The 26,716-nt window shown below is 43.6% G+C and overlaps 1 protein-coding gene across 6 annotated transcripts in view; it reads left to right on the top strand.

Moving 5' to 3' along the window:
• The window catches only part of SLC4A7 (solute carrier family 4 member 7), a 175,977-nt gene that overhangs the window by 55,019 nt on the left and 94,242 nt on the right, over nt 1–26,716 (top strand). For 5 of the 6 annotated variants that reach the window (XM_088462750.1, XM_088462749.1, XM_088462752.1 and 2 more), the window contains exon 2: nt 22,915–22,996. In XM_088462750.1, the coding sequence (XP_088318876.1) occupies nt 22,915–22,996 (82 nt within the window). Of the gene's footprint in view, nt 1–7,477; nt 7,549–22,914; nt 22,997–26,716 lie in introns of those variants that run through there. The other variant, XM_088462748.1, reaches the window with a different exon arrangement.

Below are 26,716 nucleotides of genomic sequence, written 5' to 3'. Positions count from 1 at the left end.
TTGGACTCGGAACAGCAAAGGATCTTCGTGACGGGGGAAAAGATCTCTGCTTTACAGTCGAGGGTGCGCAGTTGTCTGCACAGCCGCCGGGTGTCTCTACACTCGGCGATGAGGTTACTGGGCTCCATGGTGTCGGTGTTCGACATGGTGGAATATGCCCAGTTTCACTCCAGACCTCTGCAGCACCTGATCCTGTCCAAGTGGAACGGGCTGCCTCAGTCTCTGAAGTCCCAGACGATTGTGCTCACCCCGGAGGTTCGCCTGTCCCTTGCCTGGTGGTTACAGACGACCCATCTCAGCAAGGGACGTCCATTCTGGGTTCCAAATTGGGTCCTGTTGAGAACGGACGCCAGTCTTCGGGGCTGGGGAGCAGTTTCGGGTCCACACTTGTTCCAGGGCAGGTGGACGCCGACAGAAGCGGAGCTTCCAATCAATATCTTGGAACTCTGTGCGGTCTTCAATGCTCTTCAGCAGGCACATCGGGTTCTCCATGGTCGTCCGGTACAGGTTCAGTCGGACAACGCTACCACCGTGGCCTACATAAACAGGCAAGGAGGAACCCGAAGTCGGGCGGCTCTCGTGGAGGTCTCTCGTATCCTGGTATGGGCGGAGCGCAATCTTCCGGCCATATCAGCGGTCTTCATCCCGGGAGTGCTAAATTGGGAGGCGGACTTTCTAAGTCGCCAGGACGTTCATCCGGGGGAATGGTCCCTGCACCCGGACGTTTTTCAACTGCTGGTGGACAGATGGGGTCTTCCAGAGATCGACCTCATGGCGTCTCGGTACAACAACAAGTTGCCGGTGTACGGGTCTTGCACAAAAGACAAAGGGGCGTCTCTGGTGGATGCTCTGTCCGTCCGGTGGACGTTCCGGTTCGCATACCTGTTCCCTCCGGTCTCCCTTCTTCCATGGGTAATCCGGAAATTCAAACAGGAAGGAGGGACGCTCCTGTTGATAGCTCCCGCGTGGCCCAGACGGCACTGGTTCTCAGACCTTCAGGGTCTGTCCGTGGACAGTCCTCTGCGGTTGCCGCTACGACCGGACCTTCTGTCGCAGGGTCCTTGTCTTCACCCGGACCTGACTCGGCTGTCTTTGATGGCGTGGCTGTTGAGACAGCCATGTTGAGGTCCAGGGGGTTTTCCAGCTCTGTAGTGCGTACCATGTTACGAGCTCGGAAACCGTCTTCCGCGAGGATATACCATCGCGTGTGGCATACGTTCTTCCAGTGGTGTCGACCGAGAGGTTTTGCACCGCGGGAGTTTCGTCTGTCTCGGATACTCGCCTTCCTAGAAGCGGGACTAGATCATGGGCTTCGCCTTGCTTCTTTGAAGGTACAGGTTTCGGCCCTGTCTGTCTGGTTTCACCGTAGGATTGCTACAATCCCGGATGTGCGCACCTTTATGCAAGGTGTTCTCCGCATTCAGCCGCCCTTTGCTCCACCTGTGGCGCCTTGGGATTTGGCTGTGGTCCTGAGGGCTCTCCAGGGACCGCCGTTTGAACCACTGGGCTCAGTGGATCTTAAATGGCTAACAGCTAAGACTGTTTTCCTTCTGGCTATTGCTTCGGCCAGACGTGTTTCTGATTTAGGGGCTCTTTCTTGTAGACCCCCTTTTTTGGATTTTCATGGGAACAGGGCAGTGCTCCGCACTCGGCCCGAGTTTCTTCCCAAAGTTGTTTCCCAGTTTCAAGTTAACGAGGAAATCGTTGTTCCGGCCTTTAACTCACCTGGTCTTTCCGTGGGTGAGGCCTCTTTGGATGTTGTGCGGGCCTTAAGGACTTATGTTGACCGCACTTCTTCGTTTAGGAAGTCGGACGCTTGTTTGTCCTCTATGGCTTCCGTAAAAAGGGTTGGCCTGCTTCAAAGCAAACTTTGGCAGCCTGGATCCGTATGGCTATTTCTGAAGCTTATCTTCATGAAGGCCTGCCGGTTCCTCCTTCTGTGAAGGCTCATTCCACTAGGTCTGTGGGTCCTTCATGGGCAGCTCGACATGGTGCCTCTGCAGTCCAGATCTACAAGGCTGCTACGTGGTCCTCTGTCCATACCTTCGTGAGGTAATACAGGTTTGACACCTTCGCCTCTCAGGATGCTTCCTTCGGGCGGCGGATTCTCCTTTCTGCACAGGAGCGTCCCCACCCTTAAAGGATACTGCTTTGGGACATCCCCAAGGTATCCTGTGGATACCCTATGGACCCTGAAGTAGAAAATATGAGATATGGTAAGAACTTACCCTTGTTATCTCTATTTCTACGAAGTCCATAGGGTTCCACAGGACTTCCGCCCTGTCGCACCTGTGCTGCAGATGGGCTTTGCTCTGGTCACCGTTTTTTCCGTCTCCCTCTGGTGAGAATGTGATTCTTGTGTGTGTCCAGATCTTTGTTCTCTCTCTTCCTTCTCCTCCGGCCTATGGCTTGGTAACTAACTGAGGTGCCTTGGCTCGGGGGCGGGGTATAGGAGGGGGACCCTAGTGCATCCTGGGAGGCTGAAAGCTTAACTCTATGGTGCCCGATGACTGACGTCACACCTATACCCCAAGGTATCCTGTGGAACCCTATGGACTTCGTAGAAATAGAGATAACAAGGGTAAGTTCTTACCATATCTCATTTTTTTTTTAATTCACCATCCACTAAACATCTGTAGGGGTCAGATCGTAGTCTCCATTGATGATAATGTGGACCGTCATCTGCAGCGATAATTGGCCTTTTGCAGGAGATTTCTGTCAAATCTCCTTCATTAGGCTATTAGTACATAGCAACAATTTATAAAATTATGCAGAAACTGCAGTTTCTACATAATTTTATGAGAAATATGCTTGATAATTAGGCTTCTTAGACACCAGCAACTGCATAGCCATAACTCTAATGAATAAAGTACCATGACCATTTATTGCAAAGCCTGTTTTATATTTGATGTATATGTTGTATGCATGTCATTACATGTGATGCATATGGTATATACAAAGCACCTCTTCTACTCACAATTCACGTATGTCACATAACTGCAATGCACGAGGCAATAACAGAATTGTGATCTGATTAATAGACATTACAGTGAGCTCAGGGAATTACACAACAACTTCCAGAAATACTTGTATAGTCTAGCATTGAAGCCAGAATGGAGAAAGCTACCTTCTGCAGTGGTCCGGTCTGGCTTTAGCATCTGTGTGGGCTATGTGTAAATTATTCACAACCTATCGATGTTTGATCAGCAAGATTGTGCTTGTAACAGAAGCTTCCTAGGTGATCACAAACAAATAGTTTACCTGGAATAATGATAAGCTTGTCAGTAAATGTCTCTTGTTTGCGTTTAGAAGATTTATGAGTGAGTATTCATACAGCTGGTGTGAGGTCCATTTTAAAGTTGAATTGATAGTGTTGATGGGACATGCAGTATTATAGTAGGAAGTTTAAATAATAGAATCACATGCAGCAGTGTTTTTCCCCCGTTTGTAGTGTAATACACTTAAAATTAGTGTTTTTGCACATTTTTGCTTCTAAAGGCGCCTACACACTCGACCAGGGGTGGGGAACGTTTCTCTGCCGAGGGCCATTTTGATATATATAACATTATTTTCGGGCCTGGTTTAGACCATGCCCCCTCCGCGTGACCTCACACGGGGGTGGGGCCATAATCGGATGGAGCTGTAAGGGCAGCGGTGTGACTGTCTGAAGCATCCTAAGATCGCTCCAGGTGGCACTGCTGCATAGATTCTGGCTGCAGGCTGCCATTTTAGGCACCCTGCTAGCCAAATGAGACTAGCAAAAAAAAGCTCAGAGGGCCAGACCAAATGATTCCGAGGGCCTTATAAGGCCCCCGGGCAGGAGGTTCCCCATCCCTGCACTAGACGATGTGCTCACGATGCGATATTGTGAGCGATTTCCCTTGAACTCTACCCATCAGCTCCCTGGCACTTCAGGACACAATATGGTGCTAAAAAGTGTCCAATCTGACCAACGATCTATCGTGTGTCCTGAACAATTTCCAGTGCGTCGTGTACGAGATTGACAAATCTTTCCTGTTGTAGGCAAGATCTGAAGATGCAATGTTTGACCCGGGCTACGCACATCGGCATCGTGATCATGAGTGGACGCTCACGATTTGGACATATTTTACACGATTTGTCGTTTCGATGCATCGAAATCGGGCGATTTGTGTAAAATATTGTCTAGTGTGTACGCACCTTAAGTCGTGTTGTTGTAGAGTGTCTGCACCTGCTGCATCAATAGTTTCCATCTCCTTTATGTCACTATTGACTCCTGAATCCCATTGCAAGGGACAACAGTGCAGAACAGCTGACTGCAGTGCTTGTAAGCATGCAAAACCATTTAAAGGACAGTGGAGCCTTAAAGGTCAAGCAAAGATTGTCTTTAATTAGCTAATGGGTTTGACAAGTCCAGTGCAGTTTATTTATACTAAAGAAACTAAATGATTAATTGATTGTTTTACATAGCATTTATACTCTTTACACAGTAAGTAATTACCGGTACTAGAGTTCTGCACGTTTCACAATAAATGGACTCTATAAGATATAATGTAAACTCCTATGTAAAATTGGAATATCAAGTTCCCTTATGAAAAACATTTTTGTTGGATAGCTACTTTTTGAGATCTCTGATGCTTATGGGAAAACACTAGCTGCTCCTTTTCTCAAAGAGACTAATATGCTCTGCCGCCGGAGCTAGAGTGAACACTATATACAGACTACTTTGTCTGGCCCTGCTTGGAATTCAACCTGCTGGCCGACACTATACCTCTGAACTGTAGTGCATCTAGTCTGCTGCTTTTCACTTTTGAGTTTTGTGTGATTTCACATTCGGGTTTCATTCGATTTTGCCTTTGGAGATTTACTAAAGGCAAAAATGAATTTCAAATCGAACATAAAACCGAATCCCACTCAAAATCGAACATCGGCAAAACATCGGTACTTTTACACAGACCAACATACAAATCCCTGATTTACTAATATTCGATTTCAAAAGGAACACCAAATCGAACTCAAAAATGAACTTCAAATCCCCAAAATAATAGACCTGCTGGCGATTTTAGCATGAGCAGCTATGAATTACACAGACAAATGCACAGATCTGTGAGATCCGTGCATGCTTTTGTGTGTAAAATGGTTGTAAAGTGTTAAAATAAAATTAAAATGACGTCGGGACCCCACGTATTTTTTATTTTATTTTAACACTTTACAACCTAAAAGCACAACAAGCATCAGGTTTTCTGAGCTGGTCCTGGTTGGGAAAATATAGGGGACAAAAGTCATAGGGGTTCCCCGTATTTTGCACAACCAGCACTGGGGTCAGTGAGCTGGTCCTGGTTTTGGAAATACGGAGGACAAAAGGCGTAGGTATCCCCTGTATTTTCCAAAACCATCACTAGACTCTAGCAGGGTGTAACACCAAAGCCGGGGTACCCCAATAAAGGCGTTTGCCCTCTCCAGGGCACCCCAGGCCTGGGCTGATAGCCCGGGGCTCCCCCGGCACCCTGGCCGGGGGGTGCCGGGTTGATTGTGTATAAAAATAGATTAAATCAAATTTAAGACGCTAAAAGGGGTCATGATAGCAGCCCAATATTTAGTAAACTGCGATAAGCTTAACTTGCCGCTGTTTATGTAGAAACCATTACACCATCTATATATACTGTTGCCATTACAGTCACCATTGCTGGTAATGGGGACTCAGCAAAGTCTTTCCGCTTTGTGTGAAGCCTGCCAGGCATTGCTGCATCCCCGCTGGGTTGAAGCAGTATGTGTATGTAGGGAAGGCTAGCGTGCATTTGACAGTGTTCCATTGGCGGCACTGCTAGGGAGGCGGCAGCACAGCACAGAAAGATGCAGGCTCTGTGCTGCTCACAGGCCCCTGTGCTCTTTGCAGTGACAGCACTCACACACCCCTAGTTACGGCCCTAAATGGAGCCCCCGGTGTGCAGATATTATGGCAGCTTAGACATTCCCAGTCCAAACACTGGGACACTTTAGGCAATGCTCCTGTCCTGCTTTTCCCATGCACCGTAAACTACACTACTCAGTTACATACTTATTTGCCATGGAAGCACAGGACATTGCTACAAACAATTACACTGTTTGGGACTATAGCAAGAATTATTACAAAAGAAAATGATAATAGTATTGTAATACTGTTCCATGGCACACATTGCCCTGACATTGCTATAGTAAGCATTTTGCAGAACAAGTCTGTTTTGTGATTTAATACTGTTAGTTTTATCTAGATTAAAATGAAATTGCTTTTAATTACAGAGAAGATAGAAAGAAATAGCCTACCATGTATTCTGTACTGATCTCATCTTCTTTTGTGGTTACTGTTCTCACTACATTTAATAATACAAGATTAAAATATTGTATATGTAATTTATAGTTCTATTGTATATGTAATTTATATACAATGGAGATGATCCATCCACAATTATAAGCTGTAAAAACACTAACAAAATGGCATTGCACCATCTTGGCATAATATATGTCCATGTTAAAGCATTTGCACAAAAATGGCATGTCATTATTTCCATATACTCTGCCTGTTCACACTTGTGTAACTGGCTACCACAGTTTTAATATAGGCACCCTCTATCATTGGTTATCGGTCATAGGCAGGGTGGGAAATTTAAGTAACCGGTTCACGCAAGGCATTTATCACGTATCCTTCACTGTTTATTACCAGTTCAGGGGCAGAACTATGGGAGACGGTGGAGGCGCCTGCCGCTGGGCTCCAGCTTTGAAGGGGCACCTCCTCCATTGTCCACAACATATTCACCCCACTTAGGGCTGTAACTATGTACCCGGAGTGTACCGTCACGGCTGCCCAATACATGGCACCACTTCCCGGCACCTGAGAAGCCACCATACGCTAGTGGAGGGCTCTGTGTCGGACCATCAGCTGCTGCCTTTGTCTCTCTATAGCCTGTCTGCATGGGAATTGCTAAATTACAGTATCAGCGGCTGTGACGGGGGTGGGGGGGCACCAAATTATAGCTTGCCTCCGGGCATCTGGGGTAAACTTACGCCACTGTACCAGTTATTTATATATCGCACACATATTCCGCAGTACCTTACATTCACATCAGTCCCTGTCTCAGTCGAGCTTATATTATTATTTCTACTATGAAATATTTTGAAGTTAGATAAACCATCTTTTGTTTGGAGTTGCAAGCATGTCCCTAAATGTGCACGTTCTCTTATAAATGACCCAACATGAAAAAATGCATCAAATGATATAAATACAGGAATTGCATTTCTGCAGTTACTATTGCTGGACAGAGCCTAGTTAAATACCACAGACTCCTTTTTTGGTATTTACAGAAGTTGAGAATTGAAAGCATGCCATGTTCCCCAATCTTCACTTGTATGATGCAGTATCTGAGCTGACCTCTCTTCGGATTGGATGGAAAGCTGGAGTGTTCCTCTCTGTAACTCCTCCGTAATAAAGCAGTCACAGAGCAGCCAGGGCTATATTGCATTACACTGTTACAAGTCAAGGACATGCTTTGCAATTAGGAAGCCAGCATGGAGAGAAGCAAGGATATGATATCTGTAAGTATTCTATGGCTGTTGCAAAGCAAAAAATTCGTTTTTTTTTTCTTTTTAAAATCGAGAGGCTATCATGTGCTATGTCAGCGTGTGTTGTTTTTGTATTTCTAAATACACAGAGGCTGGCGTCTGCGTGCCTCCTTGTTTCTTAAAAGCCAAAATAAACTGTTTGTGGGTTTTTTGCGAGTTTATTTTAAAGAGAATGTTATTTCCAGAATGAAAAAAAGGTGTGTATGTTGTATTTTATGTATCCTATTTAGTGTACTTCAGTTCCTGATGTTCTGCTCTTTTAGTTAAGGTTTGCTTTTGTATTTTAGTTAAGATCAGACTATCGGAAATTACATATTTACACCGATACAATATAGTGAAAAACTGCCTGTCATCTAAAGGTGCTACAGAATGACACTGATCTGCTTTAGGTTTAAGCTAAGCTGATTTTGTGCTTGAAGATAATCAGTTCACAGCTACTGTAAATGTCTGTTTTTATGTTTGCTAGATGCCTGTGACTACCTCATCTACCACACTTCATGTAATTATTATTAGCATGTGATGGGACTATCTATCTATCTATCTATCTATCTATCTATCTATCTATCTATCTATCTATCTATCTATCTATCTATCTATCTATCTGTTTATCCAGTTGTTTTACATTTGTTAGCTTAGGCCTATATTTTGTGGATACTATTTTGTGGTTTGTAGCTGGGGTGAGGATGCAATAACCAATTCAAACTTAGAAGATTTATAGAGAAATAATGAACAAATAATCTCCCTTTAAAAAAAAAAATTGTTATGGAAAAGTATAAAAAACAGATATACCACTCTTGGGTGTGCAGTCGTACTCTAATATATGCACAAGGCTGAAGGTGCACCCAAGGTCTGCATATATCGGACCGAAACTGCATGTCCAAGAGTGGTATAGCTATCCTATAAAATGGTCCTGTTCAAGTTCTTTGAAGAGATCATCATTGTAAAAGTCACCTTTGTGAGGATTGATGTTGGGTCATTTGAGGTATGTGGTAATTCTGCCTTTTTTCCTTCATTTTTCTGTCAGATATTTGTATTTCTGTCAGTGAGGCAGTGATGTGCTGCTTTTCTTTGAGCAGTCTCTGAGTGATGGTATTGTTTACACTTGTAGAGTGATAGTGCTGGGGCTTTGTGGTTAGATTTTGGGCACTGTGGGAAGTAGTACAGGCGTGCGGTCACATCGGGAGGTGCGTGGTCATTAGGAAATAATGCACAGTCATGTGGTTTAGTGTATCCAATCATGTTAGTGGGATTTCTGTCATTTTAACAGACCATTATATATACAGTACTGTGGAAAAGTTGTAGGCAGGTGTAGAAAAAATGTTTCAAAGTTATACCCCTTTTCCACCAAAAACCTGGGTCCGACCTGGGTTTTCAGACATGGTTCTAACCCAGGTCAGACCTCATTTACACTGCACCTTCAATATGGGTTATTCCCAGGTCAGCCCCGTTCACACTAAACCCGGGTCTGCCCTGCTAAATTTATAAGGTTATAAAAAGTGGAAGGTGACTGCTCCACAACCACCAATCAGCTCATTTTAGACATGAAGGTTGCGGAGTGTCTCTAGACTGCACACCTTAATAATAATGAAAGGTGCTATAATGCTGAGATTTTAAAGTAATATGCACAGGAAAAGAAATTGCAGATGCACTATGCGATCATTACTGTTCAAATTTAAATGTACATTGTAATTATATATCATATCAGAGGTAGTTAGCATATTGTTGGCCAGTGATACGGGCCTGTCCACTAATGTCAAGGTCACCTCGTTGAGTTGGTCATTAACACTCTGGGGTTCACATCTGGGGTTTGCGCCCTGAAACCTTGATACACTGTTTGAGTTGAAGGATCTTTTGTATTACGACCCTGAGTGACATCCATTCTATTGGCTACATTTACTCTGTTTGGAGGATGAGCACCGGGAAAGCTGTATCTAGAGTAGAGAAGAGTGCCGGACGTTGACATTGCATATATATATATATATATATATATATATATATATACTGCAGTTTTACTGGGCTGGTGATTCTCACCAGGGCTGGTTCTATCCAAGAAGAGCCCAGGTCGAAAAGTATGTATCTATACTGGGGGTTTTTTTGGTCTGTACTAAATAAATCCTTTTCTATATGGTGGTTTCTTTGCAACCAGGTTGTCACTCCAGCCTTCTGCCCCTCTGTCAATCCAGCCTTCTGCCCCTCTGTCACTCCAGCCTCCTTCCCCTTGTCCCTCCAGCCTCCTATCTTTCCAGATTCCTACCCTGTGTCTTTTGCAGGCTCCTCCCCTGTGTCTTTCTATCCTCCTGCCCCCTGTGTCACTCCAGCCTCCTGTCATTTCAGCTGTCTGACCCATATCTTTCCAGGCTCCTGCCCTGTGTCTTTCCAGCCTACTATCCCTTGTGTCACTTCAAGACCTGACCCCTTCCCAGGCTCCCTCCAATTTAACATCTTCTTTTACAGCCTACATGCTCCTCTTTGCCCTCCTCTTTCTTTCAGCAGTGTGGCATGATGACATCACGACATACACCACACAGTGCCACGCAGTGTAAACAATAAGGACTGAAGGTGGCCACGGCCCGGCAGACAGCGGCGCAGCCCGCATGGTCATTTTTGTTGGGCAGCGCACAACATGAACTTTAATCCTGCCTTTAGTGTGTGAGCCAGTGGTGACTACTGCCGTGCCTCTAGGCAAAATCGCTCCATGAAATGGCCCTGTCAGCCCACCCCTTGAGCAGCCCCGGAGTCTCACGTAATTGAGGTGTGGCCATATGGGGCTTATCGATCTGCTGAACACTCTTTCATCCAGGCAACAAAAATAAGTGGAATCCTTCCCCAAAAAGCACACATGTCCTACATGTCTTTGTAACTCCTGATGGATTAAAGGTGGCAAACGGCTTGCTCAGAGTATTTACCTCAGATACAGTATAGCACACTGCAATGCACCAGTCAAAAGGGATTAATGCATTTCTCCAGCATACATAGGAATGACATAGCCACAGGCCAGGTGCTCTTTAGAAACGGCTGATGATCTAGGGTACAGGATGAAATATACAACCTAAAAGTTTTACTTTGAAACCATATATGTAAAATATATAAATAGGAAGAATAGACTTGCGCGTGTCTGACACTAGCTCCTCCTTGACTGGAGAGAGGTGTAACGAGGAAGGGAACTGGCAATCTGACCCAGGCCAAGTACTGCAAGAATGTATTGACACAAATGCAGTTTAATTTCTAATAGAAGTTATTTTGTGTGTAATGTATATCACATTTTTATCCTCTGCTTTCCAGGAATATTATTTATGTAGCATCACAATATTATGCAGCGCCATAAAGTGAGTAATTAGAGTATAAATCAAAGACCTAGGTGAACAGCAGGTAAAATGTTAACATTTAAGAAGAATAAAAGCAAGAATAGCAATAAAACTGTACACAAGACATAATAGGTTAGGTGTATAGTACACACGTATTGCATGGATCCAGTGATGCTCAGATGGACTAGATGGGAGCAGGTCAGACAGGAGGAGAGGGGGCCTTGCTTGTGAGAACTCACAATCTAATGAGGGAGCAAGGTTGAGACAAGTGAGGGGGGGAAACTAGGGGCAGATGGTGACACAAACGAAAATGTGGGCACAGGCAATAGTGGAAATAGGTGGGGGACTGGTAGGCTTTAATAAGTAGGTTGGTTCTTTAAAGAAGCATCTAAAACATATTTTAGCTTTGTTGACTAAATAATTTTACACCACACCATGTAGGCCTCATACTCACTGTTGCTAAGTTACCTTCATTTTTAGCTATACAGGTTGAGTCTCCCATATACAAATATTCCGAAATATGTAATATTCCGATATTCCATATAGTGACACCTTTACTTTTTGATGGTTCAATGTACATAAACTTCGTTTAAGGCACAAAATTAGTACCAATTATGTGAACTGGTCTGAAAACAAAAAAAATGTTTCATTGTCAGCATACCCAGTGTTTTTTTTTAGTCTGGGTGCTTTATATTGCAGCATGGTTCTTCAATGCTTCTTGCTTCATTTAGGGACCTATTTCTCATTTAAATATTTGTGTCATATTCCCCGAAAACACCCATTTTCGGGGATATCTGTAGATATTAAATATCCCCCAAATGTAATATGGAGGGATCACAGCAGATATCGGAGATACATTTCTGACAGCAGCCGCAACCCGATAGGTTTCCGATAGAGTTTGGCTCCTGCAGCTAACGCCATCTGAAGATGCTGCTGTAGTCTATAGTGTACACTTTGCAAATACCCTCCCCAGCAATGGCTGTGGTACATACGTGGTCTGTAAGCCGCGCATGTCCCTAGTCCCGATAGAGGAGTAAAGAGAACGCTGATGCAGTCACTTCACTCCAAACACATTGCAGTGATGGTGGGCTCTTTTCGGAGACCATGACCCTGCGTGTGCTATTAATACATTTGGCCATTATTATCTCATACAGCAGTGCGATCATGGGTGCTAATATAGCATTGAGGTATGTGATTATTAGTAAATGGATCCCTTAGTGTTTAATGCTAGGTAAACACTCAGTTTACTAATCAAAGGTTTGTCAAAACTGCCGATGATGGGCGGACCACTGGCCTATGGCATTTATGCTTGAGATGTGGTTTTACAACATTACCCTCTCCCCGGCTCTATCATGGGATGTGAATGATTTGATATTTCCTGGTCTATCTTTTGCACTTATGTTTTTTTCACATACATGGTTTGGTTAAATTTTACATCACTATAATCCCACATCTGTGTGTGATAATCAGTATTGTTTATTTTAGAAGGTGCCATAAAACTCTGCAGCTCCAGCATATGTATAATAATGCTTAAAATCTGAATAATTGCTCACAAGGTGCAGATGTGAGATTCAGAGTAGAATCATGAGAGCTTACAATCTAGAGGGTGACACATCTTTCCTTCTCGGTTGTGAAGCATGTGGGTCCTGTCCCTTAGAGAACATCTGTTTGATACTCTGAAAGAAAAGGAAGGATGTTTAATTACAATTGAAACTAATGAACATTTATTTTCCATAATTCCAACTGCATTGAAATAGACCTGAATCTGTGCATCACTCCTGCTTTATGGTTAGTACAGAGACCATGAGGCAATAACTTTGTTTTATCATTGCACTTAGAGAAGAGTCTGGGTCTGATTGTGTGCCAGTCATGAATGGTCTCACTACTTTGTGATTGCCAGGGGTTTATTTCTGGAACGTCTCCTGCGTACCATTACTTTAGTGGCACATAATATGACATCATGATTTACAAGGACATGCCTGTCTGTAATGCTATCATAGCGGACATGTAACATCTACGTGAATGGAGTTTTCTGCTAGGAATCTTTCACTGTAGTTACCATTCTCCTTGTATCAGCTGTAAATGATTGTATATATATTTTACTCATTTCTGTATAATAGGAAGACTGGTAGCAAATACTTGAGTAGGTGTATAAAGCAGGCATACACCATACACCAAGCTGCTGATAGGGCGCCTTTAAGGTGGTAAATAAAACGGAATCAGTATGAATCACCCCCGGACCTAAGCCCGGCGGATGAAATACCGACGCCGGAAGGCCGGCAGCTGAAGATCCCGACTAAGATAAGTAACACCCCTAACCCTCCCCTTTCCCCCCCTAACCCTCCCTTAGGGGTGCCTAACCCTAACCTCCCCCCTTAGTGCCTAACCCCAACCTCCCCCAGGGGTGTCTGAACCTAACTCCCCTCCCTGCACCCTATTTCTAACCCTCCCAGGGAGGGGGGGTGCCTAAACCTAACCTCCCCCCGGTGGTGCCTGGCCCTAACCCCCCCCTTCCCCTAGCCTAAACCTATCCTTCCCGGGGGGGGGGTGCCTAACCCAAATCCCCCCTGGGGTCCCTATTCCTAACCCTTAACGGTTAAACGCTTACGACGTCCGGCTTACCTTCGATCAGTATGCCGTGTGTTGGGATTTCGGTGTGGGGCTGCTGATAGGCATCGGTATTTAGACGCCTATCATTAGCCTCATGCCGGGATTTCACAGTCGGGAATATCGACCGCATTGTCGGGAATGCCGACCGCCGGCTTCCTGACTACATCCCAATAAAACATGCTTACATAGTGGATAAATAGATACTGTAGCTGTGAGTTTATCTCAGAAAAGGACATTTATTCCTCTACGTATTGTTTTTTTTATGGAGTTGCCATTGCATTGATACTTTCTCTGCCAATGGCATGAATTGGCCTGTGAAAAAAATCCCCAGCCCCCAGGATGCACAAATGGTGGAAATGTTACCAGCTCACATGCTGGTCTCTCTTACCTCTCTGTGTGTTATTGCCTAGTATCATTTTATTACTGTCTTCCCAATTGTACAGTGCGGCAGAATATACTGGCTGTTATTTAAATGAAGCGTAATAATAAATAATTGTGTCTTTAGAGAGAACTTGTCACCATATATGAGTTTGTAGTTGTATTTACTTATTTTATGTTACTGCTATTTGCCCCCTAAGAGTACAAAAAACACACTATCTCACGGTGACAGGTTGTCTCTACACTTTGTATAAATAGTCTAAATTGTGTACAGTCCATGAAATATATGTAATAGGCTGCGGACACTGGTTGTACAGCACTGCAGAATGTATTGTTGGTGTATAAATAAGAACGATAATTAATATGTTTTAGCAGAATAAAACATTTTAGTATTCCCGCTAGGCTGTTTTAGCAGGGCACTGCGTCCTGCTCGATTTTAAAGGGACAAAATACGCTGTGCCCTGCCTGTCCTGTGCCTTTCCCACCCGCAGGCTACAGTGTCTCATAGGTGGGAAAAGCTGTGATGAGCTATCTCCACCGGGTGAATAGATGCCTTGCGGGAGGCCAGGAGATGCTGGGGATGAAATAAGAGGAAGCTACAAGTGAGAATGATAATAAACAGAAATTTGACAGGCCCAAACAGCGCCCCCTGACCTGTGGTGCCCTGTGCGATGGCATCGGCCGCACTACCCTAGCTACGGCCCTTAAACGAACGCATGTGGCACACAAGCATCACTGCCTCCTGAGGAAGCCACTGATTACATGTGAGGCGGAGAAACGCGTAGAGACTTCTGGCTAATCTAATCTATTGACCGGTCAATACTGTCATCAATACTCCTGGCCTGAGATCGAGAAACCCGCTATTCGGGGCGGCAGAGAGGGTGAGCTTTTAAACTTGTCACTAATTGCCCATCTGCCTACACAGACAGCACAGCGCTGTATGAGAAGCCACAGTAACAAGAACAGGCAGACGGCTCATTACATCAGCCGCCTATACAGACAGCACATTGCTGTATGAGTAGCTGCACTAAAAACAAGCAGACGGCTTATTACATCGGCTACGCTGGGAGATGTCTATGATTGTTGAATGACATTGTTTATCACTATCTCAGCATTATATTTGCCAGCCATTCTATATATACTTTTTCTCCTTATCAAAGTGACATAAAGGAATATTTTGTTTTATCGTCATGTTGCCATTTGGACTAAAGCAAGACCTAACTAGATACAATTGTCTACATATATAGACACAGAAGCTTTTATGTTTGGAGTCAGATTAAAAGCAGGATACTACTCCTGTTGAACTCTAAGATATTTCTTTTTTGGTTTCAACCCTAGAGCTGTTTTCTTAACAGGAGGGGGGGCATGGTCATAGATTTTTAAAATTATTGTTTTATCATTGTATTCATGTATGTATATTATATTATATCATTTTTTATAGTATTTTAACCTATTGATTAAAACTTTGAATGTGACAGCGCCTTGGAACATCTTATTTTGTCCCAATTTTTAGTATCTGTGGGTTGATATATCTCCCACTCTGGTGCTCTGGGCTGCAGTCATGTTTTCTATACACATTGTCACCTTAAAGGCACGGCGCTGAATTTATAGTCTCCTAATTTAAATGATTAATTTCTGTAATTAAACCAGACAGCAGCTCACATGAGCGCTTAACGTGGCCAAGCCGTTTTTTAAATACTTACAGCAACGTTTTGGGTAAGCAGCATTTTAGAAAACCTGATCTACAATTCAAATACTTTATAATTGAGCAACATTTTAAGATCTCATTATAAGCAGAGATGTGATAGCCATGCATTTTTCCAGCCTGGAAAAGCACAAAACAAAATTGATATATGGTGAATAGTTATGTAGCGTTCCCGCTAGGCTGTTTTAGCGGGGTGCTGCGCCCTGCCCGCCTTCTTGGGGGGGAAGCAAAAAGCGCTCTGCCCTCAAAGCCTGCGGGTGCCGTCTTCACCCACGGGTCGCAGTGTCCCGCGGGTGGGGAAATGTGCACCGCCGGTGAATAGACGCTGGGCGCATGTGCCCGGTATCTATTCTCCTTGTCAGCAGCGCTTCAGGACTGCCCAGCATGTTCGTAAGTGCCGGGCACGCCCCCAAGAGTGACGAAAAGGTGACGTGTCTTATAGACACGCCCCCTTTCAATGACCACACCCCCTTTTGGGAGCGCGCGCATAAGTGCCTTCTCTAGCTCCGGCGCCCTGCCTGCCGCCGGAGCTAGAGTGAACACTAGTTATGTTACAGGTATGCATTGCTAGAGAATTAAATGTCTGCAGAAACACCTGGATTTCTGTACTGTCTCAATATGGTTGCGTGCTGCCAAGTGCTGCCAAGTACAGTGCTCTAGCTGGTGCAGAGCAACAATGTACAGTGATATTGTTACTGTCTGTTTATCAAATGCTAAACCATTACAAAAGGCTATACACTGAGGAGATTGTGACAAACAAATAACATGAAACAGAAGCTAAAAATGGCCCTGTTCAAATAAGCTTACAATCTAAAGCTGGGTACACACTTGCCAATGTGTACTGGGACCTGATGGGTACACATTGAGCGATGTAATGAACAATCCCTTGTTCCGTCCTTCATTACCTGCAATGGTGCCGCCTGCGATATCGTCTGGTTGACTGTGTAGCATGGCCAACTGGACGATATCGCATGTGACTGCTGGAGCCGCAAATCGGGGGTACACACTAAGCAATCCACACGATCTATAGTTCCGATCCACGAAAGATCGATCAATTGATAGCATAGTGTGTACCCAGCTTAGGAGAAGTGAGGAACTCATGATACATGACATAGTGGAATAAGACTTGTTGTTGTTGGTTTGAAAAGTGTGTCCGGCTACGGCAAGGCAGAAACATCAGCCACCAATATTAAAGCAGCCACTAATGTCTGTGATTTCTGTTCAGTTCAGTTCTTGGCTGAGGGCGTTGGAAGTCGGCAACTATGCTGCTTGCCCTGTTGTAATTGCTGGTCTCCTTTGTGACTGTGCTCTAGCTGCAACGTGTTGTGACTGTTGGAAAAAAGTAATGGACTTTATCTGACCGTTGCACAAGGGCAACAAGTTTAACTGGTGACATAGGATACAGGCAGAAGTAGAAAGAGGAGATGAAGTGACATGTAGTTTGAGATGGGGCTTTGATGATGCATACTACACATTTCCTGACACTATTTCTAGTACAACCTTTAGGAGAAGGATGGCTTTGTCATTGTAGCACCACAGTTGGACTGCAATGGAACATGATGAAACAGATCTTCCGACTAAAAACTGATGAGGCAATACCCTCTTCCAATGTACAGTGAGGACATATTGAAAACGTGTTGTTGGCGTGTTAACATGAAGTGCGGCCAAGATGGCAGGAGAGAAAGCGCAAATGCGTCTGTTCTGGGGGACTTGACTTGCAGGTACTCAAACCCTCGTGCAAGTTGTGAGCTGATCATGCAAGCCACGTCTGATTTGTTGTCATTTGTCCGCCATTTCATTTATTAGCACTGCATTGTCTTTTAGTGACAAGTGAAATATTTGTGCTCATTCTCAATTCACCAGTCATGGTTTGCCACTGTTCTGGGCAGTCAAATGCAAAGTACAGTGATAAGTTTTTGGATAATGGCATCTGATGTAGACCTGCACAGAGACACAACTAGGCCTTTCAGTAGCCATCTCACTTGCTGGTACCTGAGGACTGGTACCAATACAGCACTATCTAGTCACTTCTGATTGGCTGGTTGTGGTTCACCTCTTCACTTGATAGGTGCTTTGCTCATTGCTCGTACCTGTATGATATAATTCTGTTGGTGTATTTTTTTATTTTTTTTATTTTACACAAGAAGGAAGATTATATTTTTAATTACATCAAACCCAATAGTAAATGCAATTTTCGATATCAAATACAATGTAAAAGAAAACTTTTCTGGTACTTATGACCTGGTAATATGCTAGTGGAACAGCATTGGTCAGATTAAATACAGGCAGCTGATAACCATAAGGGGATCTTACCCAAGGCACATCTTAAGAATATTCTCTGTTACAGAAGTTGATGATCTTCCTGTTTTCCTGTGATTTTAGGCTCCAATTTTATTGTTGATGGAGAGTACAGAGGAGAAAGCAATGCCTCTGGTTTTCGTTTCTCTAATGCTGGATACACACTGACAGATATATTGGCCGATCAATTAAATGGCCAATATATCGGGTGCCTGTCGGCCAGTGTGTACCAGCGATATGTCTGTGAACGACGTCGTTCAGACATATGACGTCGGCTCTGCTGCACAGCCGATGCCCAATATATCTGCAGATATATTGGGGACATCGTGCTGTGTGTACGGGCGGTCTACCGAATGCCCATACTCCTGCTGCAGAAGGGGGGGGGGGTGCGACACGCCTCCTGGCCAACAGGACCCACGGCCAGCTGACAGATAATGGTTGTTCAGTATGTATGAACAACCATCATCTACAAATCACTCAATCTGCAGATATATCTGTTAAGTGTGTACGCAGCTTTAGACAACCTAATATATGTCAAACAGAACTATATGTTGTACAGCTGTGTCCTCATACATCTAGCCTCAATACTCCATGTAACGCGAGACTGCTGTGAGTAAGCCGCTAGGTCTCGTGCAACTCTGCTAGTGTCAGGCACCGTTTTTTGCGTCCTTTTACCAGAAACTGCTTCATAGTCGCAATGTGATGCGACTAGAACGCACACTTGTAGATCTATCTGTATACGAAGCACAACAGGACTTGTTGTGGAATAAAGCCGCAGCTCCTACATCATAGCCCTTTGTTTACAAATTCAGGGACTCAGTCACAGACATAGTGGTAGCATATCAAATTCATCAGCACAGTCTCCTGGTGCATCCTAATCGCATCGTATTGCAACTAAGATGCAATTTTAGGTTAAGAGAGGTGAATAAGATGGCTGGCACTTGCAAAGTCTCACAGGACATGGTGCGCCAAAAGGAGCTGTTTGGCACGACTGCAGCAAAGATGTGTGAGGACATATCTATGTCTTTGGGGTCTATTTACTAAGCAGTGTTAGGAGACAGAGTGAAAAGTGATAAGATAGTGATAAGGTGCCAGCCAATCAGCTCCCAACTGTCATCTCACAGGCTGAGCTTGAAAAATGACAGTTGGGAGCTGATTGGCTGGCACCTTATCACTTTCTTACCACTTTTCACTCTGTCTCCTAACACTGCTTAGTAAATAGACCCCTTTATTTTGAAATACATATTTTTGGTAGTAATTTTAGGCAAATAGTTACCAGTTACCTTGCTCCCATGCTTTTCACAATGTTGTTTTTGGCCACTTTAATTCCAAATTCCATTTTTAATAAGTGTTCCTGAACCCTCCTAGGTTGTTCCACGACCATGTCCTGCTTTTGCTGGCACCCAGTTGTTGTACTGTTACGACTGCCAACATGCAAGGTGAAATGCCTCTTGTACGGGCAAGAGTACCCTCTAAAAATTCTCAGCTAGAATAACACTCTACATGCCAATGCTCAGTACCACAAGTGCCAAAGATGAAATATCCCATTGTCTGGGAGTGATGCCAAGACTACTGTAATAAACACCTGGTGACTGTAGTTTAAAATGATTACAAACAACGTATTGCCAATGCCCACTATACACGATGCAATTCAGTAATTCAATATTGTATGTAGACTATTCATTTTGAAATGTTCCAAGATGATAAATTAAAAAAAAAAAAGTGTATTGCAGCCTTATTTCTATTATCTATAAAGGGGCCTATCCATTAGCAGATAAATTTGAACGATGAACGATTTATCGTTCAGTCGTTCAATTTATCTGCTAATGTTTACTCTCTGAACGATGAAAATGCTCACTACCGCGGCCGACAAATTTTGTCTTTTGTCTCTCCAACATGTTGGTCAATTATCGTTTATCGCTGACAGATATTAGAAATATCTGTCACGGTGAACGACAAACGATATTTTTAATGAATAGAAACATTCCCTGAATGATGTCATGCAATATCGTTCGTCGTTCGTCGTTTTCAAAAATCTGTCATGTACATGACAGATATCTGTCACAGCTGCCCCAGGAATTTTCAAGGGATAAATCTCTTGTACAGAAAGATCTGCTAATGGATAGGCCCCTTTACTGTGACAAATTATACACATCTAAAGTCTCAGTCAGTGCCTTGTCAGTAGTGCAATAATAAAGTTTCATGCTAGAGTTTAATTTTTATTGCATTATAATCTATAGTCTGTTATTTTCTGCTATTTTCATTAGCTTGGTTAGGCTACAGACAACACTATCAACTAAATAAGTGAGACAAATGACTAATGATTGAAGTTACTGTAATAAACCGTGGCTCCAGCAGTACAGTAATAGCCTTTGTAAAAAAATTAGTTAACCTGTACAGAATGTCATCTTAAACCTATTCTATGCATATACCATACACCATGCTTACATAGAGGATAAATATATAGCTGTGGGCTTATCTCAGAAAAGGACATTTATTCCTCTACTAATTGGTTTTGATGGAGTTGCCATTGCATTGGTGCTTTCTCTGCCAATGGTATGATTTAAGGCCCTCATTCAGAGCCGTACGCTCTGAGCAGAGCGCACGCTCTGAATGAGGGCCGCCCTCCATAATTATGGAGCGTCCTCCTGGACGCTCGTATAGCTGTGGGTCACCACCCACAGCCTATACGAGCGTGCAGTTTGATGGCCGCGATGGTCTTGACCACCGCGACCATCGCCACTGCGAGCCGGAGCCTGCGGTTGAGTTTTTCAACCGCAAGGCCCGGAGTGATTTTGGCTCTATCAGAGGCAAAATCACTCCCACTGACATCACTAGTGATGTCAGTAGTGGGCCGGCTTCTGACGGTAGGCGTTCCCTTGGGAACGCCCCCGTCAGGGAGGCACGCCCACCAAAGGGGGCGTGCTGTCAATCAACATCGACAGCACGCCCCCCTTGATCAGACACAACGAGCGAAGGAAAGTCCTTCGCTCGTCGCGTCTGGCGCATGCGCACGACGGAGCTCTCGCCGTCGTGCGCATGCGCAGTGCACAACATCGACCCACTTGCGAGCGGACAGCCGCTTGCGAGTGGGTCTGAATCAGGCCCTAAGCTGGTTACATACTGAGATGATGTTGTTACGATTTGGCCGATTTGGCCAAATCATAATTACATATCGTGCAGTGTGTATGCATGATATGCGCACTTCCGCAGTCACATGTTATGTCGTCAGGGTTGATGTGCTGCACATCAAACATGATGATATCGCTTGCGGCCCCATGCATGTTAAAGAAGGACGAAACAAGGGATCATTTCCTCCATTACATCGCTTTAATAGTGTTCACTCTAGGTCCGGCGCCAGGCAGGGGGCCGGGTCTAGAGAAAGGGCACATCTTCGCGTTCGAAAAGGGGGCATGGCCAAGGAAATGGGTACGTGTCTTTAAGACATGTCCTCTTTTCATCACTCTTGGGATCGTGCCCGGCACTTATGGACATGTTGGCCTGCCCCCAAGCGCTGCTATCAGTGTGTATAGGCGGCATCCGTTCACCGGCAGTGACCGCTACACCGCAGTTTTCCCCACCTGCGGAACACTACAACCAGCATGTGGGGATGGCAACTGCAGGCTGTTTCAGCCTAGCGGGAATGCTACTTTAATGTGTACCCGCGGTACGATATGTCATATTGTTCTGGTACATGTCGTCCAGTGTGTACCCACCTTTAGCCTGTGAAAAAATGCCCCAGCCCCCAGGGTGCAAAAATGGTTGAGATTTTACTAGCTCACAAGCTGGTCTTTCTTACCGCTCTGTTTGTTATTGCCTAGTGTCATTTTATTACTGTGTTCCCAATTGTACAGTACAATAGAATTTGCTGGATGCTATATAAATTAAGCTTACTAATAAATGTCTTTAAGAGAACTTGAGATTTTAGTTTGATTTACTTATTTTATGCTAGTGCTTAGGGTTGCATAAAATTGGATTTAAAAAAAAAAATAAAAATCCAATTGTATGCAACCCTGTGCTATTTGCCCTCAAAGAGCACAAAAAACATAATATCTCATGGTGACGGGTTGTCTTTACACTTTTAATTAACAGTCTGAATTTTGTACAGTCCATGCTCTCTCTCTTTCTCTAGCCCTCTCTCTCTCTCCCCCCCCCTGCCCCCCCTCTCTCACCTCCACTGATGGACAATGGACTTTCCATCAGTAGTTAAGAAGGCAGCAAAGTGGCGCATCATAGGATAACTAAGCTTAGCTCCGCTCCTCGTACACCAGTCCTGTCCCTTCTTTGATTGGCCTACTGGTTTACCCTGCTCATTCAGTACCGTCCCTTCCATGATTAGCCATAGTAGGAATGCCTATAGATGAATGATACGTTTGATGGCCATCCCTACGCTCTTTAGTCTTTATCTAATTAAGGGCGAGATGTATCACACCTTTGAAGAGAATTCGCCCATAGCAATTAATCTGCTCCTAACTGTCATTTTATAGGCTGCACTAGATAAATTATAGCTAGAAGTTTATTGGTCGCTATGGGCAATTTTCTCCATTTTATCACGCTAGAAGGGTTTGATGCATCTCCTCCTAAGTCTTGGTAAATACTCCATTTAAAAGTGTCACCTTGTTGATGCCTTGTATAAAGCCTGATTATTGACCTACATTAAGTATTTTACACCATTTATACAATCTCCACAAAACCAAAAGATTATCAACCTGTATAAATACAGCCTACAGCAGTTTTCAGAAGGGATTTATATATATTTTTGCTCCTTCATTTCATTCACTTTTTCATATACACCTTAGATTATCATTAGACAAATTCTGCATTTTTTAAATTTCCCTCCTAATGTTTTCAACATATTTAATTTCTTGTTTTCTCAAATGATAGCTACCTCTGCTTTTTTAATTTCTTTTTTTTAACCTATATGGCTTTGAAAATTATGTGAAGAATAAAATAATAATAATAAAAAAACATTAACATAAAGAAATGTCCAAGTGTTATCTGACATACATGAATTTATTTGGCATTTCCTTTTATGCCTCTTAGGGTCACGATGAAGAAGCAGTGGTTGATCTAGGGAAGACCAGCTCTACTGTCAACACAAACTATGAGAAGGAAGAACTGGAAAGTAAGTGTGTTTGTGGGCAGCTGGCTATCTGTGCTTTAATCTGTCAACTCGTTTTGTCTGTTTGAAGTATGCGGATAATACAGAAGCCATATGGAAACACGAGGACTGTTTCTTAAAGCAGCTTATCAACAAGTGTAATATGAATTGTCCTCTGTCCTGAAGCCATACCCTTGGAATCGTGTTCTGCCTCTTGGAACCTATAGTTAAAAAAAGAATCGGACTAAGATTATGCTGCAGTCATTGATTGCTCAGGAACACAGTGCTAATCTTTGGCCTGTTTGGATCTTTTATTACCCAATCTGGTGGGAAACCACATGACAGCTAAATTCTGTGTCTTATTTTCCAGTACGCTGCATTACAACATTTCCTGCTTACTTCATCCATTCATTCACTTTATTAAGTAAACTCCCTTTTCCTGCTTCAAAAGATGCCACCTTTACTTTACACCACTCCTGTAATTAACATAGAGTGAGTCTGTACAGAAACTGGACTCATCATTGTGTGTTTGTATTGGTTAACCACAATAATATAGTGTAGTGTTTTACTTGGAGAATTAGGATGAGTCAGTGGTAAAGAGTGCTCTATAAAATGATGATTGAGAAACTGACTTTTTAAAATGTGAATGGGTTGTGAGAAATGTTTTGTCATCACATTTTGACCTCTGTGTTAAGTATAAAGTACATTTGATGGGATTGTGGGCATCCCTCCCGCATCCCGCCCACTTCTATGTGGGGAAGGGAGAGGAGGAGGTCAAGATACAAATTATAGCATCACATTCCCTGACCTCCCCCGCAACCTCAACCTATCTCCCAGAGGCCTCCGAGAGAAAGTTGGTAAGTATGGCGTAAGTGCCCCTTTCTGTAATCTTCCTGTGGTTTTGTGGTTGGCATTGACCCATTAACTAATAAACTTACGTGTGAATAGGGAGCCACAGACTGAGAGTTATGGTGCATACCTACGGTCAGACTTGCTAGATGAGCGATGAACGATTTCTGACAGCATTTAAATAAATGAAATCATCCAAATCTGACTGCAAACACAGTCGGTGTCTGATATCGTTATCTGACATGTGGGAACGTGCATCGTTGGCCGATGCATGCCCTACATGTCAAAGATATGAACGATTGAACGATTTTTACAATCGTTATCGTTCATATCTGATAAGAAATCTGACCGTGTGCATGCAGCATTAGAGTAGTGTTTTTGAGGCTCCTGTCAGAATCATTTTGGGAACAACAGTACCTCTAAAACTATGTGAATCGAAGTCTATAAATCCATTTTGTCTTTTAAATAAAAATAGAAATCAAGCCAAAAATCTAATTTGAGTAACAATATTTCCTTCCTGCAAGGAAGCACATATGCTAATCTTCCAGTATTTCTAACTTCAGTAAGGAATTACCTGCCGCTTTAGAAATTAAAAAATATTTAAAATTGAAAAATATTTGAACAAATTTTAAAACATGAAATAAATGTTTTGTTTAAATGAATAAAGCAGAGCAGTAGTGTGGGTGTCACAGGTTGGTGGACCAGTCCCAAATAAAATTATTTGGGCAGACATAATTGTAGGCTAATCTGTGTTTTGGAGCACCAAAAACATCACACTACAATTAAAAATAACCTGTCTTTCCCCATTAGGGTCCTCAGGGGAAGGTGTTTGGCTAACCTGTCAGTTTGTGTGATCTATGGGCCTGATTCAGAGACGGACGCTAATGCGATCGCAACTGCGTTTTCATAAGCAACGCAGCTGCAAAAATATGCTAATGTCAGCAAAGATCTCCTGAGCATAAAGACGGCCACTGCTGCCTTCTCATCTGCGTGCGAAGACTCATACCTGCATAAACATTAGTAACATGGAAGCACATCGGCGGCCATCTTACCCTTGCGGCAGGTCTGATCTGCCACAGCCTTGGGTGCTCTTCTGACACGCAGAGTTGCGTATGCAATCTCAGTGGCTAATGTATGCACGCCCATGTAATGGCGTTCAAACGGACAGGCACGCCTGTGTTTTTTGACCAATCCCCATTACCACCCCCAAACGCTGGTAGTCTGTCACTCACTTAGCGATGGATTCCCCTGTGCGTATGTGATCGCTGTGGGATCGCAGCGCACGCGCAGAGTGGTGCCTACAAATGCGCAATGGCAAACAATCGTTGTCATAGGCTGATATTACTTTTATTTTGTTTAGAAAACCCCTTTCATAGACATGCAGGTGGGCTGTAAGGTGCTTTTGTTGTGAAATGTTTATACCATACCGTTTGTTTGGTTAGCCATGTGATTTCCATAGAGCAGTGTCTTGATTTATACAGTAGAGATAAGATGTATCTAATTGGCAGGTGACATGAGAAATGTGATATTGAACAGATCTCATGAATTAGTCAGCATTACATCTGTGTGTTTTTGCTTTAGGATCGGTGTACGTGATTCATGCACTTCATTTTTTTACCGTATCAGGAAAGTGAGTGTAACTAGTGATTACATAATACATTCCTTTGGAAAATAGCAGGGGCATATAAAAGGCATTCTTCTGTTCACAGGAAAGGAAGTGAATTACGGCAAATCGTCCGTGTAGGTGCGTGTGTGTTAGTGGCAGACTAATGCTGGCCGTACACCATAATGCTATAGGGCCTGATTCAGAGTTGTATACTAATGCCACCGCTGCTGCGTCTGTGTACGCAGCTGCTGTGAGAAAATATGCAAATGTCGTAGACGCAGAGGAATGTATTAAGACGCCCACTTGCGGCTATGCAAATCTAAGCATCTGCGTACAAAGACACAGCAACGGTCGCAGATCTTTCAATTATCGGATTTCTGAGTAACCCTATGGTTGCACAGAATAGCTGCTGTAGCCATTTATGCTGCATACAAAGACACAGTGGCTGGCTCCAACACACAGCTACAAAATGATCGTGACACACCTGCATTTTTCTTACCGCCCACAAATGGTCCCTAACTGTCAATCATTCTGCCTCTAAATCAGAGGCATAGGGACGCATGAGGAACCACAGCAGTGACCAGAGTAGCAGTCAGCAGACCAGTTGGGCAGGTGGATGACTATTGGTCTGTAGTATGGCCAACTGGGGACCTGGGCATAACCCTGGTAACAAGCCCTCTCAGCACCTACCTATCTTCATTCATACTGTCCAGCTCTTATCTTACCAATCTTTGTTAAAGGGCTCTAAATCTTCTAAAGAGGACAAGCTACCCATAGCAACCAATCAACTACTAAATAGAAAGATAGCTAGAAGCTAAGTGGTTGCTATGCACAGCTTTTACATCTGTCCTCTTTAAAAGGTTTAATATATCTCCCCTTTATCTTGATTTTAGTTGGTGGCATTAACTCTGTCACCATTTATCACAGAATCAATTTTTTCTCTTCTCTTCCCCTTATATATACATATTGGCTTGCTAGGCAAAGAACATGGCCTGCACAGATTTCCTGGCCTCGGCTACAGAGCTGCGAGTGGTAATCTGAGTAATCTCAGGGTTACTCAGATGGTCAATGATCTCATAGAAGATCCTATCTCCGATTCAGTCAGGTGGCGTTTATTTACACCAGATGGCTCCTGCTGCATTAGTATATTAGTTGTACTGTATTTCACAGTCGCTTCCCTGTAGCTGTGCAATTCCGTGCAACTCTGAGTCAGACTCTATGGGGCCTATGGGCCTGCTTCAGCAGCTTACGCAATGGCTATTACGGACGCAGAGCGAGCTATTGTTTGC

Source organism: Taudactylus pleione, unplaced genomic scaffold (assembly GCF_031769625.1).
Source record: "Taudactylus pleione unplaced genomic scaffold, aTauple2 ptg000053l, whole genome shotgun sequence".
NCBI classification, from domain to species: domain Eukaryota; kingdom Metazoa; phylum Chordata; class Amphibia; order Anura; family Myobatrachidae; genus Taudactylus; species Taudactylus pleione.
The sequence above is the reverse complement of the archived record's forward strand: the minus strand, read 5'-3'. Positions and strand labels throughout refer to the sequence as shown.